At 33.3% G+C, this 21,164-nt stretch overlaps 2 protein-coding genes across 3 annotated transcripts in view; both read right to left on the bottom strand.

The window, feature by feature from the left end:
* LOC113523072 (uncharacterized) overlaps positions 1-21,164 on the bottom strand; it is a 126,981-nt gene that overhangs the window by 85,014 nt on the left and 20,803 nt on the right. The gene's annotated exons all lie outside the window — the stretch shown is intronic.
* LOC113518715 (uncharacterized) lies at positions 19,418-20,832 on the bottom strand. The gene has a single exon (XM_026903682.3). The coding sequence runs from the start codon at positions 20,662-20,664 to the stop codon at positions 19,936-19,938; it is 729 nt and encodes a 242-aa protein (XP_026759483.1). The 5' UTR covers positions 20,665-20,832; the 3' UTR covers positions 19,418-19,935.

Below are 21,164 nucleotides of genomic sequence, written 5' to 3'. Positions count from 1 at the left end.
CAATAGACTGTTTCAAGAAATCTTAATATTATCTTAGTTTTGTTGAGATTTGAACTGAAACACTTTTTAAATGAAAATAGTAATAAATCGATTAATTAATCGATTTTTTATTTGTATAGTTGATTCTGAGGTGCCATTTCCCTAAAACTTAAAGGTTGTATGGAAGACATTTTCTTTAGCGATAAGGTCGCACATAGTTTTTTCACTATGATCGTTTCTTGTAATTGTTTGTATTTATAATAAGTTACTACTGTAATCTTTTGAAAAAGAAAAATAAAGAGTATCTATCACTGAAATTAAAAATTTTATTTAATACCATGCTCAAATATTTATACTATGAACAATTTTTTTAATAAGTTTAAGTCAAAATTGTTATAAATTTAGTTTATGCTGGTTCAAAAAACAGCCATTTCGCGAAACAATTGAATTAAAATATTAGTCGATTTATTAAATTTAATAAAATTTAATAAATCGACTAAATAAATAGTAAATTTTTTTTAATTAAATTTTTTACGTAATGCGTGTTCACCATCACACTTTCTGTTTTTATCTAATGGTTAGTTGGTAGAGAATGTCATACGGCATTAAGCTCGCCATTTTTACAAATTTTATTGTGCAATGTGTTTAAATAAATAAATAAATTTAAATATTAGGTTACGTGATAAGTTTAAAGAAATAGCACACCCGAATCCAACCCATTGTCTTATAGTCGGATTATTTGTTTTATTTCTTCACATTTTAGTACCTCATACTTTTCCTATGATATATCTAGCTGAAGTTTAATAACAATCGACTATAAAAGATACGCGTAAATATATCCATTGTTTATAGTCACCTTCAAAGTATGTTTGAATTTTATAATAATAAACTATCTGATACGATATATCAGTATCGTAGGCGAGGATCGTCGGCAGTTGTAGAATAACAAGTGTTGCTATCTTTAAACTTTCAGTGTTGCTATGAAGGCCAATTTAAAGGTCAATGGTGACAGAAGTTGTCTCTGCCATATGGTCATTGGGACTTGGCCCATCAATCTCCACACCTTTGTTGTAAATATTAGACTATTAAATAATAATTTCATACGTAATGTCATAAATAAAAAAAAAATATATACAATTCAATAAAATAGTTCACTTTTATGAAGTGTTAAAAAAATATATTATTTACATTTATTACTTACATTTTATTTATTTAGTAATTATATTGATTCCTGCTATGAATAATAGAATTTTAAGTCTATTAGATAAATAACTCTCTAATATAATAGAAAAAATCTAATCTGATAGATAGATAATAAAGAAATAAATTTCGAAAATCTTCGAAATTCGAATCCTCAATGTTTTTTTTTTCAATAACAATATATACGTCGGTATACAACCAGCCATGACTGGGGCGGTGTTACAAAATATTTGTTCAAACAGGAAAGAGTCCCGTAAGCCCGGTGTTACATTGTCCATGACATCGAATTGGGAAGATTGAAGAATGGCTTTACATCGCATTTATTGGCCTATTGCTACGTAATTTGAGTGTTTGCTGAACTGCAAAAAACCGTGTTTCATATTACTTTTATTCTACATTGCAAATACTAGTATCTTTTTTATCAAATTACTGACGTACCTGCCTATTGCAAGTTTTTTTTTTATTTGATTATTACATTAAAGAAACCACAAAGTAAATACGTATTGTACTTATGTATTTAGTATAAAAGTATTCCCACGATTTCTCAAATTATTATATAAATATTTATTAATCAACTCAGTTTGGCCACTTAATTTAATTTTACATACATAATTTAATTTTACTTTAATTAAAATGGCGAAATAGGAAGTTTGCCCTAATATCACAAATCTCTTTCAAATAGTTTATTACTAATCCGTATTTCTAGTGATATCTTACAAAACTGAAACGCGATCAGTGATAACATGGTCACAATCTTCTAGCCTAATAAGGTTCATCAAAGTATTAAGAGAGTTTTGTTCAAATCTCTCAAAATTGTAGTTATTTACAGAAAGATCAAAGCAATCAATGGGTATTATTAAATAATCTTGGCTAAAAGCATACATTGGTAATAGAATAACCATACAGCCCGAAGAACAAATAGAAAAATGTGATTCACTGGAGACTCTTGAACTTATAATAACATGTTTGACATTTGAAATAACTATTTGTATCATAAGCATATATAATATTATATATAAAAAAAATAACAGTTTGTGGTTATCATTAATATTGATTTTTTTAGTACATTTGTTCCGTTTTGAAACAGGCTAAGGTCGGAGACCATGCTGCCCATTAATATTGATTTTTTTACTCGTAATAGGTCAGTCATGTGATGGCATTCTATCACCCTTTCCTTTGCCAACACAGCAGATCCGTCAACTCTTTGAGCGCGGCACGACAAACGCATTTCCCGCCTATTTGCGGTAGGATATTGACCGCGCTGTGGAGCACCTTTGTTTACTTTACCCAGCGAGATCACACCGGGCACGGCTAAAGATAGCGTTTTGTTATTACTGCGCGTGTGCCATGGACGTGAAATAAAATTATCATTAAAAATCTGTGATCCGACTATCGTAATTTACATAATAACTTTGTAATGTATGCATGTTTTACTTTTTAATCATAATCAGGTGCGCATCAGAAACGTTACATGTATATGCGTATTAGGTTCGTAAGATTGTTCATATCATTGTTAGACTCAGAACCCAATAGAATTTAGCATTAGGTATTTTTTTACGTTTACATTTTTTTTCCATGTCATTGTCTATATATTAATCTACATTTAAACGTGACTATATATATACTAATAAATAACATTTCATCTCTAATACGTAAAGAATGAAAAAAAAAAAAAAAAAACTAAACACGTAGTGCCGGCTTGTGGTTCAGGAAACTACGCGTACAGCTATACTTGTTTGCAATGGGCTCAAAAGCGGTTGCCAAGGAACAATGCACCGAGCCACCGACAAACAACTAGACGTAGGTAGATTAGATACCGTTGTCATTACAAACTGCACGGGATTCGTTGAAACACGCCGCTTTCGGTTAAATCCTTATTATTGCGCTAAACAAGCAATTGTAGTCAGCCAGTGTACGCTGGAGTTAATTCCTCCAATGTGTTCTCGCCTGTTATAAATGCTCGTATCTACGTTGGAATTTACTAAGCAAACAATGTTAGAAACACGCGGTATCGAGTGACATTAAACGATTCAGTAACACGCAAGGTAAAATATCTATCTGAAAACAATAACAAAATCCTACTGTTTATAAGATTAGATTGTGGAGTTTTTAAAAACAAGCGTAATCAAGTGTTGTTTTGGTCAGCAATAAGTACTCACGGTATACTCTTTTCAGTAAACTCTCTTTCATACCAAACTCTCAAAACCTGTTATTTCCCCAGATATTATTCTTAACCTATGTGTTATTTAAAAATGTTTTGTCAACCCTCGACATTTCTTTTTTCTATTTCAGGGAGTCCAAGGCATGTTTCTTTTAACGCAAAAAGTTAGTACTTATTTCAGAGGTCAATAGGGTACGGTAATCATTTGTCATCAGACTGAATGACTGTTTGTCACCTTTATTATATAAAAAATATTAATAACTTGAAACATTGAAAAACCAATCAGCTGGATTATAATATGGAAAGAAATATTTGAAAAGCAGCTAAGAAATTTTCTTTACGCTTATTTCCGGTAGCAGCAAACTATTGAATACATAATTAATAATTTGATGTGCATCATATTCTATTAGAGTGTCGTATTAACACGAAGGAAAGAGAAGAATTTATGCGCCACTTTAACTTAAATAAATTTAATGTTGGTCTTATTCAAACTATGTTAGCTGAACTTAAACCAGAAATTTTTGAACATCTGTGTATATTATTGATTAATTCTTCTCTTTCCGCGTCTGGGGAAGGTAGATAAAGTTTTGTTGGAGAAATCAGTTCAGGGTACAATAGGACTGATATACCTGAAGAAGGTAAAAGCCCTTAAAATATAAAAAAAAAAAAATAATTGTATTAATATATGTTTTATATTAGACAGATATTAACGTGACAATTTAGATAAACTATGTATAATAATTTGTTTGAATTATCTCGATGTTTGAGTCAGGTTACACCTGTCGTGTTCATGAGTAGACAGTTTTCAAATATAAAACATGCAACAAATAAGTCTACAAAAATTTATATTATATATCATCAGCTTCATACTCGTATTTCTAAATCTTATCAAAAATTGAACACTACATTATTTTACAAAGTAAAATTACGATTTTGTAGGAATAATAAAAAAAAAATATTAATTAATATATAATGAAATTAGTACAAATTTGCTGTTACTGACAAATTACCTATAACTTAACAATAATTTACATTGAGTGAAAGTTAGTTCCAAAAAAAATAAGAGATGGCATTAGAATTTATTATAATCGAATATTAATACAAATACAGATTATGTACTCATAACTAACTGTTACCGCGGCTTTGCCCGCGTGAATCAGTATATTAAGTATCCTATATACTAAGTTGCCGTGTAGTCCTACGATAGAATAGGCCACCCCTTTCTTTCCCGTGGGTGTCTTAAGAAGTGCCTAAGGAGGGCGAGGAATGGCCAGCAGCGTCCCTCTTAAAACATCTCTAAAGCCTAACCGCGGTTGCCAATCTGCCCGCTAAGCGTGGCAACTACTGGCAAACCCCCCCAAGGGGGAGGCTTATGCCCAGCAATTACTAATTTATAACCTACCCGTGTACCAAATTTCATTTGAAACCATTCAATAGTTTTTGCGTGAAAGAGTAACAAACAACTATGAATCCATCCATTCCTCGTTACAAACTTGAGTATTTATAATATTAATAGTATTTTTACATTAATATTTAATTATACATTTAAGTACTTTCCTGATTAAAGATTAACATCCTTCTTTCATAACCTTATTAAAAAAAAAATATCAATTTAATTGTATACTAATAATTCCATAGACATTCATAGATTATAATTTTTTTTTAATATTTGATAGCTGAAATCATCGTGATTCAATCATCGTACGCTCATGTCATCGGCGCCCATCATTATGATCGGCGCTGTTTATCATGAAGTCGGTTTATCATGAGGTTATCATTAAAAATTTAATTACCTATATTTACCTACCTATTCAGGCATTCGACTTTATTGAAAACTTGGGAAACAATGCACACTATTTGTGTTTCAACCGTGAAGCAGTTGTGTTTGCATGGCTGTGTTTCGGTTTAAAGGGTGGGATATGGCGTGAATTTACAGGGTACAGAGGAATAACACCTGAGTCCTCAGGAATGGCAACGCATGGGAGGTATCATGGGCGAAACAGTATACTCTGTTATATCCATGGTACTGCTCATGTTTATAGGCGACGGTTACCACTTTCCATCAGGTAGGCCGTCAGCTTGTTTGCCATTCTAAGTTGTATAAAAAAAAACACTAGTTTCTAACGACGTTTGGGGTTTTTTTTTTAATTTACTATAAATGTTGGATCCTTGATACAAATTTTAGTTACATTATTTTGTTATATTATTTCAGTTTGTCAGTATTAATTTAATTATTTATTCGCTCCGTGATATTCATTAACATTTTAATAAATACAAATACAAATACAAAGACTTTATTGTGGATCATAGGTTAAATTAAGGTATTACATGAGTTAAAAAGTATCTCCATGTTTTGCTATATAAGCGTACAATAATAGTAATACAGTGAACTCTCTATATAAACAACCTCTCTATAAGCAACATTATATTTTATTTATTCTACTCAGATTTGTTAGTAAAATAAATAAATAAAAACTTTTTTTCCAGACGGTATTTTTATACACCTTTTTTTCCTATATAAGCAACTTTTCTCAATAAGATTTTTTTTTATTGAAATTGGTTCAAATGTGTTGCTTATATAGAGCGTTCACTGTACATACAATATTATATATATCAGTCAAACGATTATGTTAAGTTAACCATTTTTTAACTATATTATATTGACAAGATTAGTCCATTACCTTAAGGTTGTCTTGAAAAGATTGCTCTCAGCAATAAGACCGCCTTACTGTACTTATACAATTGTATCGTTGTATTTGTAAATTGCCTAGCTTATTTCCTATATTGTATAATGCAAATAAAGTATACTCATTCATTCATTCATTCAAGATATTAATTTTAAACAAGATGGAGTTTCAATTATGTTTGAAAATTTGTGATTGCCAAAGTACATGCTTAATCTACTTAATCCTTACTAACTCTACTAATATTGTAAAACGCGTAAGTTTGTAACGATGGATAGATTTTATTCTACCAATAAAAAATACTGAACGGATTAAAATGAAATTTGGTACACGGGTAGATTATATCCTGACTTAACCATGGGATATGGCTAGTATAATAAATATGAAAGTGAATCTGTTAGTTTGTTTATTACCACTTATCGCCTTAACGGCTTAATCAATCACTATGTATGTATATGTATAGAATTGCGAAGGCCATACTTTTATCCCAGTCAGTGAATATATTCCGGTCACAGAAACGAAGTCGCGTGCAAAAGCTAATTAACAATAAATACAATTTCAACTATTTAGAATTTTTTTTTAATAAATAAAACCTCAACAATGCAACCGCATAACTATTTAATCTGTGGTACAACCATAGATTAAAAATTTGTTTATGGTTTACGCGTACCTATAGCATAGAGAAATAGAATAGAAATATGGAAATAACTCAGCGTGTATCAAACAGTATGCATTCTTTAATTGAAACCAGCATTATATTTCACTGGTAACTGGTGAAACAATGTCATATAATTTTGAATAGCTCGCGAGACCGCCGGATAACACAACTGTACTAATAAGAGAAACGCTTGTTCAAACACAATCACTGGATTATTCATTAAAGCCACCTCACAGTGCCTTGTGGCTCTCACATATGTTGGTACAGATAATAATTCGTATCTACCGTAGATTTAGTATAACGTACTAGTACATATTTACTGGGGGGAAAGGGATTGTTAGTAATGGAGTTTGACAGCCCCATTGCTAGCAATATGCCTTATTAGGTCGATCTTCACGTGGTTCCCCCTGGAAACCATCGTGAACAATTCTTGTTGAATTCGTCTGACCTACTTTATCCTCACCTATTATCCTTCACTGGTGTCCCGCCGGTGTATACCGATAGCGCGGGTGGGGTTACCATTCCATTATCATCCATTAAAAAAAAAAAGTACATATTTACTGTACTTGTATTTTACGACAATAAAAACTAAACGAGAATTAGATTAACGAAACAGAAGAGTCTTTAATCGTAAAAAAATTATAATCTTTATACTAATACGTAAAGCAAAAACTTTGTACCCTTTTTTAAGAAAATTGTGCAGACAGAGGCGTATGAAATTTCGCACACTTATAGTTTAAATAAAGAAGAAGTGCAGAATGCTAATATTTTTTTTTTAATTATGCATAACAAATACTTTGTATCGATAAAAAAAAAAAAAACATTACACACACTATCATGTATTTCACACAAACAGGCTATATGTCTGTTTTGTTTATGTTAAAGTCTGTGGTTAAATTAAGAATAGATTAATATTGTTTGTTTTTAATATTATTTGTCTATAGTCTGACTGAATGTCAAACATAACAGTAATAAATATATTTATTACAATATATGTCATGGTCGAATTTCGACCACTGGTGACCACTAGTCTAAATAAAAATGTAAATAAACCAATAATTGCGACGGTTACCACTTTCCATCAGGTGGGCCGTCAGCTTGTTTGCCATTCTAAGTTGTATAAAAAAAATTATAATAAACGAATAATTCTCCCAATTATGAGACCATCTAGAGATGCCCAATAGTAGTACAAATAAAAATTCTATTAATTCTTCTTATTCTGTGACAAGTTCAATAAGATTTTATTACCTTTGCATAAAGTTACTTTTTGAAAAAAAATAGATTTTGAGAATAAACGGAAATAAATCCTATCTATTATCTCTACAAAAGGTTAATATGAAAATTGAGGGGTAAACATTAAAAACACACACACATACACAAAATCACTAATAATAAGTAATATATTTTATGATAGATATCCACATTAACTTATTTTTAAAACTCAGCTGCAGCATACCAAGCCCCGTATAATTCAAAACATGGTAAAAAAAAACGATAACAATCTAATGAGAGACTTCATTTTAAAAATACACCTGGCAATTTGTGCATAAATATTTAATTTTTTACCATAACAAAAATAAAGTGGATATTTCATAATGGATTCGAAATTTGAAATTGATATAATAAAAATACATAATTTGTGAAACTGTCGACGAGTAGTGGTATAAAAGTTCATACCAAAATCAAATAAAGTGTGCCAGTCAGGCAATATCGGAATTATCTGTCAATATTTAAAAATAATTGAATTTTTAATATTTCCGATTGTTTTTTTTTTCTACTTCTGATTGGTTGTTTTTAAAAATTGAAAGATTAATTTGAGGTTGCCATATCACTATAATTCGCTGTCAGACTACTTTTCAACTAACCAATCGGAAATATATAAAAAAAAAAAACAAAAAACAATTTTTGTAATCCGAATTGACAGATATATCCATCGTTGCCACACTTAAGTATGGGACCAGTATGAATGCTCCTAATAAAGTACCAGAATGAGAATTAAACGAGTCGGCGCCAGCGGACAGCAAATAAATCACGGCAATGTCGCGGTAAACGATACAAATCCGATAATACACGACTCTTAGTGACCGTTACTGGTTCGGGGCGGCTACATGAATAATACAACAATTTAGAACAGGCATTGGAACGCTGCATAGCGGAGTGTCGGAAGATGAATAATGGATGCGGGGTGAATCACCCCTACCTGCGCCGGAGCAGTTGCGGCAGTGGACCCACCGCGAGTTTGTGGAAACAAACGAAATAGTTGACACCCACTAAACTTTGTTCGTTTATTTATCTGAGTATAACGACTGAGTAGATTAGAATGTATTGAATTTGCGTGTAACGCACTTAAGAACAGAGTGCAGTTTGTAAATGATGCAAAGTGTCACTTCCCGTTTCATTTGTCCCTACTAACTTTCCCCACTAGGGTTACCCCCTAGTGGGGAAAGATGGGGAAAAGTGGATTTTTTCCACCTGTCCCTATCATTGTGTGTTCAGTAGGGATAAACGGAGCTACTTTTCCTTACCTATATTTTTTATAATAATAAATACAGTCTGTTAGACTGTTTACATTGTATAAAAAAGGGTAATTATATTAAAAGAAATATCCATAGATACTTTTGATTCTTGTCTATGCGGATTCAGCCTCCACAGACAAGAGTCAAACGAATCTATTGACGTATTTCTATCTATATATTTGGGAAAACAATACACCAAATGACGCTACCTCATTATATTTGGGAGGAAGGGGATTGTTAATAATGAGGTCTGATAGCCTTATAACAATATACCTTATTGAGTTAATCTCCACCCGGTTCCCCCTGGAAACCATCGTGGTTGATTCTCATTAAACTAAACGGCACAATGGAAAAACTGACCTGCTTTCATCCACACCTATCATCGCTCATAGGTATCCCACCAGCGTATACCGATAGTGCAGGCGGGGTTACCATTCTATTCTCACCCATAAAAAAACATATTCTCTCTCATGAACTCTGTAAAGATAACGATTCTACTGATAGATTCGTTTACCACTAATACGTTATGCGCCAGCGCACCTACTGCTTTCCTAATGATAATTTTAATTAAATAAACTATTCTAACACCTTCCTGAATTCGTACTTCAGCATCCAGGGTTGTGGCAGTGGCCAGTGGACTCGAACGTGAATAATTGACAAACGACCTATAGAGTCTCTAGAATTACTTTTAATGGAAAACATGTTATGACGATTTTTATCTTGGCATATAAAATTCTATAGATAAATAATGTACCTTGTGTGGGTTTAGAAAAGCAATAAAAACACGCGACGACAGATTATAAAGATTATATTATTTTATATCTATGCTCATTTATAGCATTCATAACTTTTTGTGATATGTAGATTTTTGTGATTTGTGAGTGATTTTTGTGTGATGTATAGCCCAATGTGGTATTCCTAGTTTTTTACGCAACAGAATAGCCAAGGCTCACGTCTCACTTTTTTTTTACAACACAGAAGGGAAGCGATCGTGCGGCTGACCTGATGGTAAGTAACTACCGCCGCCCACGATCACCCACAACACCAAAGACATTGTAGTGTGCTGCCGGCCTTATAAAAAGATAGAAAGTAGTAACCATCGCATATACTCGTAAACATCCCTAAAAATTAGCTAAATATATTTGTTGTATTCCGACACTTTGAACTCTAATCTCTTATCCGTATAGCATATATTGTAATTTATTCAAAATGACATTGTAATAACAATGTTGTTTTAAATAAACTAGGTCACTGCTTTAATATGTGTGTTAAAATCATTGATTTACAAAAAAAATCAAAATCGAAAACTAATATTGAAATACAGCGTGTTGCGGATTATATTAGGACGACGAGGTTGGTAGAAGTGTTTTTCCAGTAACTTGTGATTCTTAACTGAATTATAACTGACAATATTAACAAATAAAAATGAACTTATATACTAAATACAAATACAGGAAATTAAGATTAAGTATTTAAAAATAAATAAATAAGACAAAAATGGTGGGGCGACACATTAACCTAGTATGTGCAGTGCTAAATTAACAATTATTAAACTTGTTAATAAACAAACAATTTCTTTACTGCACTGCATGCAAAAATATAGATATGACTCTATACAGCGCAATAAAAATAGAGCGTATTCGACTAATTTATGCTGTTATATTCATCCGATTTAAAAAAAAAAGACTTGTATAGTTTTTTGTTTTTTTTTTCATAATTATTTGGTTCGCGATTGTGAGATGAGTATTTAGCTTAAGCATCTTAGTTGACTTAAGCTGCGATTTGATACAGCATAAATCTCTAGTCTAGCTATTTGATTCTTGCACGTGTAATTTATTTTTATCAAAATATATTTCTATTATATATAGTATATAAATATATATATATATATAAGTGTTTCGGGTGCTTATTTTTCACAGCATATTATTTTTTGTTTGTTGCCTCATAACTCTATCAGTTATAAACCTAGTTGGAATTTTTTTTTATCTAAAAGGACATACTTTCAGATTGATCTCTGTTAAGATCCAATATTATATCTTAACATAAAATATTTTTTATTTTAAAACCATAAAGTAACAATGTAAATTTTGTATATGGAAACACTGATTAATGTAGCATTGTAACACGGCGATCTGTTTCCGTTCCTGCTTCCTCCACCAACTTTCATATGTGTCATTGTGAATTTCTCATTCTTGTAAAATAAATGAATTAATTAAAATAATTTCAGCGTATTTTGATTCCAACAATCTCATAGAAATTTTATCAAAATTCGTTTAGTAGTTTAGTTAAAATTAAAGTATGTCTGTAGAACACAATCTTAAATTTATTAACCATTTGATGTCTATCTATACACAAAAATCATATTTTTACAAATTATTATAAAAATATGACAGGTAGATCCGAAACTTTTTCATACACTAAAATATCACAAACACATGTCCTTTAATTAAAAAAAATAGAAATGTACTTTTACTACGCGAATGTAGTTTCACAGGCATCTTTACCAGAGGGAGACTTTGTACAAAAGTCGATTGCTTGGATACCTCTGTCCCATTCGTATTTCAACCGTGAAGTAGTTGTGTTTGCATGGCTGTGTTTCGGTTTGAAGGGTGGGATATGGCGTGAATTTACTGGGTACAGAGGAATAACATCTGATTCCTCAGGAATAGCAACGCATGGGAGGTATCATGGGCGAAACAGTATACTCTGTTATGTCCATGGTACTGCTCACGTCTATAGGCGACGGTTACCACTTTGTTATCAGATGGGCCGTCAGCTTGTTTGCCATTCGAAGTTGTATAAAGAAAAAAAGAATCTTCACACTAATTATGATTATAAAATATATACTAATCTAAATCGAAATGTGGACATGGAGGAGAATGGAAAGGATAAGCTGGACAGAAAAACTAACGAACGAGGAAGTCCTAAAAAAAGTAAACGAGAAGAGAACATTGATTAAAATAATAAAGAATAGAAGAGGCAAAATGCTGGGCCACCTTATACGACATGACGATTTTTTTAAGAGCATAATAGAAGGAAAGATAGAGTGCAAAAGAGGAAGAGGAAGACCGAGGATTAACTACATGGGACAGATAAAGGAAACACTAGGCGTCATGTCGTATAGGGAGATAAAGGATATGGCCTAGGATAGAGCTGGCTGGAGGAAGATGCATGAATTAGTTGCACTGACAAGAGGAAACTCTTAAATGAAAATGAAACTAATCTAAATATCAAATCAAAACAATACAATACGAATACCACATCGAATCTATTTCCTACTCAATTAATGTAGGCATTATTTTTTAATTATTAACTCGAATCAAAGAAGTATACATAACGCGGAATACAATCATATATGGCTACGTGTTCATTCACCGTGTGCGAGCTGCTTCAATGGTTTTTATACCATTTTCGATGATGCTACCACGTATTTCTAACAATTAATCGAAGCAATTGCTTCGCAACATCATCCTATCGTATCGTCATTAGTTGTTGGTGCCTTCAATTGAATTGGACTTCAGACTTCACTCTATGAATAGAGCGTGACCTTTGTTGTTCTGGTAATTAAAATAAAATTAAGAAAAAAAAAACATAATACGGCGACTTTATTTATTTGGGGCTAAATTATTAAACATGGAATGAAGATACGACGTGATTTACAAATTAAATTATTATTTATTATTATTATATCAGTCGTTAACTGTCCAGTGCTGAACGTAAGCTTCTCCCATAAGGGGGGTTATGCCAGTAGTTGCCATGCTTGGCAGGCGGGTTGGCAACCGTGGTTAGGCTTTAGTGAGGTTTTAAAGTGAGGCTTTAGTGAGGGACGCTCCTGCCCATCGTTCGATTATTAAATTACCTTAGTTGCCTCTTACGACATTCACTGGAATGAAAGGGTGCCCATTCTATGCCGGGACCACACAGCGTATCAAATATATAATTAATGTTAAAAATAGTGAAAAGGTTTACTGTGCCATAAGTGTTCAAATTTGATTCTCTTTCTACGATAAAAATGCTTACCTACGAGTACATTAATTAATTCTAACTTATCAATTTAAAACGTAAATTATATAGTAGCGATAAGTGATAAGAGCTATTCATAAAGACAGATAAGTATATAGGTAACTGAAGCAAAATATTGTTATTTTACAATTCAGTTTTCAAGTTAAAATAATATATCCTTCCTCCTTTCTTTTTCGTGGGTGTCGTAAGAGCCGATTAAGGGAATTTAATAGTCGAGGGATGGGCAGGAGCGTCCCTTTGAAAACATCACTAAAGCCTAACTGCGGTTGCCAACTCGCCTGCCAAATGTAGCAACTACTGCCAAAACAACTCAAGGGGGAAGCCTATGTTCAGCAGTGAACAATTACCCGCTGATATGGTGATGAAGTTATTAAAGAAGGTAAACATAGCTCTAATAATAGCTTTAATTCATGATAAAATTAATGTGGCACTAACATAGGATCCTAACTATCGATTCTTCTTCTTTTCATTTAAGAGTTTCCTCTTGTCGGTGCAACTAATTCATGCATCTTCTTCCAGCTAGCTCTATCCCTGGCCATATCCTTGACCTCCCTGTACGACATGACACCTAGTGTTTCTTTTATCTGTCCCATGTAGTTATTCCTCGGTCTTCCTCTTCCTACTATCGATTACAAAATTTATAATCAATTAATTCAATATTTGGTAAAGATTACCTAACACACCCACACACAATAAAAAATGCAAACGAATTATTAACCAGCTCATTTTGGAAGCCGCTCATAAATTATATCAGCATATAAAATAACAGGTGGTTTTAAAAGGTGACAGGATTTTCAATCAATAAACATTATGATTCAGGGTACGACTGTGAACACATTTCGGGGTATTATAATTTGCTGAATTTTATTTAGATTGTAAACACCGTTTTTCAGGGAACCGAGATATTTGGAACACGCTCAAAAGCGATGTGCATCTTCACGGATTATCCTCAAGCAATTTATTGTCTATTCCTTCTGGTGAATCACATACGCATATAAAAGTTTTGGCATATGAACTGGCTTGTAAATACTTATGCAACTTTAGATGCTTGCACACCTAGAGAAATGAGGCTAAAACATTTTTTTTTTAAGGATGAAAATATGTTGGCGGGCACTAGTGATGGGATGATAGGTGAGGATTAAGCAGGTCCGTTGGCCCATCGTAACGATGGTTTTCAGTAATATTGCTAGTAATAGGACTGTTAAATCCCATTACTAATAATTGTTTTCCCCAGATTAAACAGTTAAGTATGCAAGATGTAATCTAAATCAATACAATCAAAGTTGCTCATTTGTCTTTAATATTCTTTTTCAGTCTGCTAAAGAAAAATGGCTACGATGAAATGTTATAATTTAGAAACTACTTAATACGTAGTACGTAATACTAAGTGTATGGAAACTACGCTAATTTCTTCTAACAATTCTCAACACATAAAGATGCACATTTTACGGTTTCTAACAGAAAACTGCTTGGGGCTGGCTGGTGAAAGCTTGAAATAGATGGCGCATTGTCCTGTCAACTCCTGTCATTGCTATTTAAGTTGACAGTAACAAAAATTTTATTATTTATGTAGTAGTTGCAGATCTAAATTGCAAATCTATACAAGTAACGGCAGTATAGAACCTGTGTAAGGACGACACCGCCATATAGAGTAACAACTTTAAATGTATTGTTGAGAGTAGGTAAAAATAGGTAACGCAGGACGGCCTGTTATGGCAGTCTTTTGGGGGGCACCTATGATCAGTAGTATTTAATTCATGATAAAAATTCTTATGATCCTGTTTGCAAGTATTAATTCACGGATACATAATTGGCCATTTTGAATATAGCTCTAGTACCAAGTCTTTGAAGAAAACAAGAGTTGATTAAAAATTTTTCTTCACAGTTTAGAATTTAAGTGCTGTTCAGCACTTCAACAGGTAATGCCTAGTAGAGCTATAAAGGTCAATAAAGGCCAAAAACATCAATATTTTTACATTCCGTGAATTAGGACTTCAAAGTGGTAAAACTGTTTAGAGACGAAACTATTTGTTTCCCCTAACTCACAAGAATATCAAGCGATGTTTTAAGAATTCATTTACCCTTTTATTGTTGTTCAGTTTATTGGCAACGTTTATATGAAGAGTAGATATCCAGAAATAGTGTAACGACTCCGTAATATGTAAGCCAGTTAGGTTAGGTTGTATGGATTAGATACTGACATCAGCCGACTATTTGGCGCCATTTATTCTCGTACAGAGCCGTATTAGATAGATAGATAGATAGATACTCTTTATTGTTTCCTCCAAAAGATTACAACAGTAAACTTATTATAAATACAAACAATCACAAGAAATAATCACAATGAGAAAACAATGGGCGACCTTATCGCTAAGAGCGATCTCTTCCAGGCAACCTTTGGATGGAGAGGAGTAATTATAAACAATTTGGTAGGAGGCATGATAAAAAAATTTGTTAGTTCTAGATATGGGATATGTAATACATATAATAATATAAAAATTATCCTTACTTATTATTATATATACATATATATACATATACACATACATATACATACACACACATATACATACATATACACATACACATACATACACACATATACATACATGCATATAAACGTTCACGAAAAATATGCAAGAAATAAGTATGCTAAGCAGACATATAAACATATTAAGGAGATGACAACTTGCTTAAATAAAAGTCCTTAACTTTTGTTTTAAAAGTAACCAGACATTTTATACTTCGTATGGAAACTGGTAGAGCATTCCAAAGCCGTACAGCTTGCACCGTAAACGATTTGTCATAAAAGTTTGAGAAATGTACCGGAGTCTTCAGCTGGAGGCCCTCAGAAGACCTAAGATTAAAAGAATTGACGGTATGCAGGAATTCAAACCGCTCCTTCAGATAGTGAGGGGAAGAAGAGTTGAAAAGGACATTGTGGAGCAGTGAAAGAATGTGAGTATTCCGGCGAAAACGAATAGGAAGCCACTTGAGCTTAGCGCGAAACTGGGAAATATGATCATATTTTCTAAGACCGAAAATAAACCTGATACAAACATTTTGAAGGCGCTCAAGTTTGTTAAGCTGGTCCTCCGTAAGATCCAGATAACAAGTATCGGCATAATCAAGAATTGGAAGTAAAAGAGATTGGGATAGCGTAATTTTGGTAGCAGTAGGAAGGAAATTACGTAGTCTACGAAGTGAGCATACTGATCCGAAAACTTTTCTGCTGACAAATTCTATTTGTGGCCGCCAAGTAAGAGAACTATCAATAATTACACCTAGATCCTTTACCGATACACTGAAGGGGATAACCACATCACCAAAAGTTATAGGTATAAGCGTTGAATAATCTACCTTTTGGATTAGCTTAGGACTACCTACCAGTACTACCTGAGATTTGGAAGGATTTACTTTAAGGCCAAAAGCTTTACTCCATTTACTTATATGTTTGAGATCTTGGTTAGTTAATGCAATAGCATCGTTCAAGTCGTCTAAAGGAGCCTGAGTATACATTTGTAAATCGTCTGCATATAGATGGTAGAGAGAAGTTAGTTGGTTTGATATAGTATTTATAAGAACTGAAAAAAGGAGAGGAGACAAGACGCCACCTTGCGGAACGCCAGCAAACGTATCGCACCAAGATGAAGACACATCGTTAATTCGAACTCGCTGCCGACGTCCACACAAGTAATCACGAAACCACTCAACTACAGGCGGAGATACGTTAAGAGAGTGTAACAGTTCTAGTAAGATGTCAAAGTCGACGGTATTGAATGCATTACTAAAATCTAGGAGTGTTAGGATGGTCAGTTGGCCGTGTTCCATTCCCGATCGAATATCATCAGTGATCTTAACTAGTGCTGTTACTGTGCTATGACCGGGTCGGTAGCCAGACTGAAAAGGATTCAATAGGTTGTTTTGGGTAAGGAATTTTGTCAGTTGAGTATGAATAAGGCGTTCAAGCACTTTAGAGAGGAATGGTAGGATTGAGATAGGTCGCAAGTCAGAGAAAGAGATAGGATTGTTTTTTTTTTGGAATGGGGATAATTTGTGCTTCTTTCCAACACTTTGGAAAAACACAAGTTTCAATAGAGCGGTTCAGGATTAAACAAATTACAGACAATATCTCATCGAGAATTAGAATAATCATATTACGACTGATACAATCGGTACCTACTGCATTCGATGTTATTGAATTAATGCTGCTCTTAACGTCACACTCTGTAAGTCGATTAAAAACAAACGGCGAATAATTAGGAGTCGGAAGCAAGGAAAGATCTGATAATGTTTTGGTCTTATTATTAACATCAACTATAGGAGATGTTGAAAAATGCAAGTTGAGAGAATTAACATCTAAGTTAGTATATATGTTATTCGGTTGGGTATTACCGACTCCTAATGTCCTAAGAAACTTCCAGACTTTGCCGGAATCTCGTTCTGCAATAGAATCATGAATGTAGCGTCGTTGTGCATCCCTACACACTCTATTGCAGCGATTTCGATGTTTTAAATATTTGGTCTTATTATCGTCACTGGGACGATGCTTGTAACGAGTCTTTGCTACATCCCTTCTGTGCATCAATATCCTAATTTCATTATTAATCCATGGAGCCGGAGTGTGTTTAATTTTTATGGCCTTAATGGGAGCATGCACATCGTACAGTTGAACAATCAATTTGTTAAACTGTACGACCTGCTCGTCTACGGATATTGCGTCTTTAACAGGTGTCCAGTCAATTGTTTTTGCGTCACTACGTAGTCTCTCCACATTTATACTGCCAAAACTACGCTGGAAAACAGTTTTAGATTTTGCTTTTGGGGAACGTATTTTGTAAGACAAATAAATCAGATCATGATAAGAAAAACAGTCCGCTGCGCACTGACCATGCCTCGCGACATTTTGCAGGGATGAGATCATAATTAGGTCGAGGAGTGAAGGAGTAGAGTCGGGAAAATGATGTGTCGCAGATAGCGGGAGTATATTTAAATTACAAGCTTTTACAGTAGATACGAGAGTGGAAGCACGTGAATTTTTTTTTTAGGAGACAAGTATTAAAATCGCCCATTATGATTGTGTGATTGTAGGAAGGAGTGAGGGATTCGAGAGTTTTTTCAAAAGATGAAAAATAGTCATTGCGCATGGAAGGACTGTAGTAGACTCCGAGAAGTAATTTTGAATGGGAGAGAGAGATTTCAATAAAAAGGTGCTCACCAGCATTCTTTGGGGGCGGCTGTGCAGATATACTAACTACAGAGTAAGTGAAATGAGAACGGAGATAAATAGCTACACCGCCACCGCCACCGCCAGTTCGATCATTTCGTATAAGTTGGAAGCCTGGGAGGGAGTAGGAAGCAGAGGAGAGACATGGTTTTAACCAAGATTCAGAAACTAATATAGCGTGTATGTTATGTTGATTAAGAGAAACAATCAAGTCAGAATGGTGTGCTGGAATACTTTGGGCATTAATGTGAATTATGTTGAGATTATTAGGTACATCTGAAAACAGTGCAGCCAAAGAATCCGATAGGCATGGCAAACTATTGAAACTGTTGTTAGTGCTGCAAGAGGAATTATGTGTAGAAACAGAGAAGTAATCATCATTATCAATGTCCTCGTCACTATTGCAAAATAAATTGTGCATACTTTGAGAAAAATAAATAAATAATCTAATAAATACTAAATGAATATCTTAAAAAATAGAATATAATATAAAAAATTAAATACACTAGTTATAATAATATATTAGAATAATAATAATATATATAAATATATATTATATAATTTAAATTACTAAAAATAATACGAGTACATGCATACTCCACCTGCCGGTTATCAGGAAAGAAAATAAAAAAAATAATACTACTTCGCTTAATAACTCGTCCACAGGTTTGGTGAGTGAGCCTGTCAATACATACAGGTAGTAAAGATATATTAAAAGGTTACAATAATATGGTAAATGGTTAGGGTAAATGTAACTGAAAAATGAATGAAAACAGCTACAGCTATCCCGGCACAGAAAATTTATAAGTTTGACTTAATCATAAAGTACAATAAAAAGAAAATCTAAATATAAACTTGAATACAAAAAAAGTACAATAAAAAGAAAATCTAAATATAAACTTGAATACAAAAAATATAATAATAATAAGAATATTCATGTTAAAAATTGTATACATTAAAAATAGTACTGAGTACTGAGTATTCCCCTTTACATCCATTCATTACTAGTATTATCTGTGCCGGAGCTGTAATGAGCATAGATTAAGGATGGTAACAGTTCATATCTTTTTTTAAAATATAGAAACATAGATTATATACAACTTTGATATGTAGCCAATATTCAGATGTTATCTGATAACTGTCAACCAACATATTGACATTGATCTATGTAAATTAGAATAATTACTTGCTTTAATAAATTAATTAATAATTACATTACTGGAGATTAGGCTGTATGGCTCAATACCTTTGCCTTTCCCTGAGTGGGATAAATTAAACTTCTACTACTAACCAATCAATCTACCGTCTATTTTACATTTAATAAGTAGGTCGCATTACAGTTGAATTATAAATAGAAAAAGCGAATGAAATGATATTAAAAATGATATTATTTGATATAAATAAAAGTGGGTAAAACGATATTAATGTTAATACAGACCAAACTCACTCACCAAACCGTAGAATATAATATTCAAAGCTAACAAGACTTATTTCTTGCTGGTTTGAGCCCGTTTCGTTCTGCTGACGCCGACGTCCACCTTAGCCGCAACTGGAGCTGGCTGTTGGGATCCTGGTACTGCAATTCTACCCAGTTCAGTCATGCTACTAATACGATGCCGTACCCCATCGGATCCAAGGACGTGAACAAACCCATCACGTGTCCAACATTTTCTGACACCAAACCGTTGTCTGGCCGCCATAAATGTATCGTGCCGAGTTTTTGTCAAGAACTCGGAAATGGAAACATTTGTGCCCTTCAGCTTTGTTTTATTGGACCAGATCATGTCGCGAGTGTTGATATCTCGAAACTTAACCAAAAGTGGACGAGCCTTTTCATTGGTTGTTATGCGTCCCATTCTGTGACACCGGCTAATGTGTTCTGTTGAAAACTCCACCAATTTCAATTGATCAACAAGGACACTGCATACCACTGAGTTAACATCTTCCCGATCACTCTCTGAGACACCATGAAGAAGCAATATTTTCCTTCGACCACGCATTTCCTGTAAATCAACTTCTTTTGCCAGCAGGTCAACTTGGTGTTGCAATGATTGTAGACTCTTCAGCGTCATATGTTTAAAAATGGCAAACTCTGAAGCAATATCCGCTACTCCTGGGCTTGTAAGAGTTGCCTTCTGCAGTCGTCCTTCAAAGTCCTGCATCCTTTTGACAAATTCGTCTCTAGTCTCCTGTAAGCTCAACTTTTCCACAGACATTTTTGTTGTTGTAGTAGAGGTAAAAGTGTAATTTATTCCGGCAAGTGAAGTGAAGTGATTATAGTTTATATATTTTCATTAAAATATACTGTTTTACCACTTTATCTATTTATAAAACGAAAATCGAATTGGAGCAGTTTTTAACAATGTTCGCACAACTACCTCCGACCGAAAAAAAAAAAAAAAAAAAAAAAAAAAAAAAAAAAAAAAAAAAAAAAAAAATATTATATAGTATTATAGGTATTGATTCTAAAATTGGCTTATCTACAACTAACATGTACTATAACTACTTACTATAAGATACTATGCACAATTATAATGATCCGAATAGCACACAAGCTGATGGTTCTCCAGATAGAAAGTGTCAACCATCGCGTGGCTAACAGACATGAATATGGTAAATACATTGCGGCTTGTGGCGCCTATGGTACTGCTCATGCGTTGTTTGCTGAATAGTTTTAATTCTTTTTACCTAATCAGATTGTAGAAATAAGAAGTAG

Source organism: Galleria mellonella, unplaced genomic scaffold, assembly GCF_026898425.1.
Source record: "Galleria mellonella isolate WM207_F2 unplaced genomic scaffold, CSIRO_AGI_GalMel_v1 utg38, whole genome shotgun sequence".
Lineage (NCBI taxonomy): Eukaryota > Metazoa > Arthropoda > Insecta > Lepidoptera > Pyralidae > Galleria > Galleria mellonella.
Note: the sequence above shows the minus strand (reverse complement) of the source record. Positions and strands in the feature narration are given on the sequence as shown.

What these genes read in the sequence shown, in the direction of transcription:
- LOC113518715 (XM_026903682.3), bottom strand. Translation starts at nt 20,664, where the DNA reads ATGTCTGTGGAAAAGTTGAGCTTACAGGAGACTAGAGACGAATTTGTC.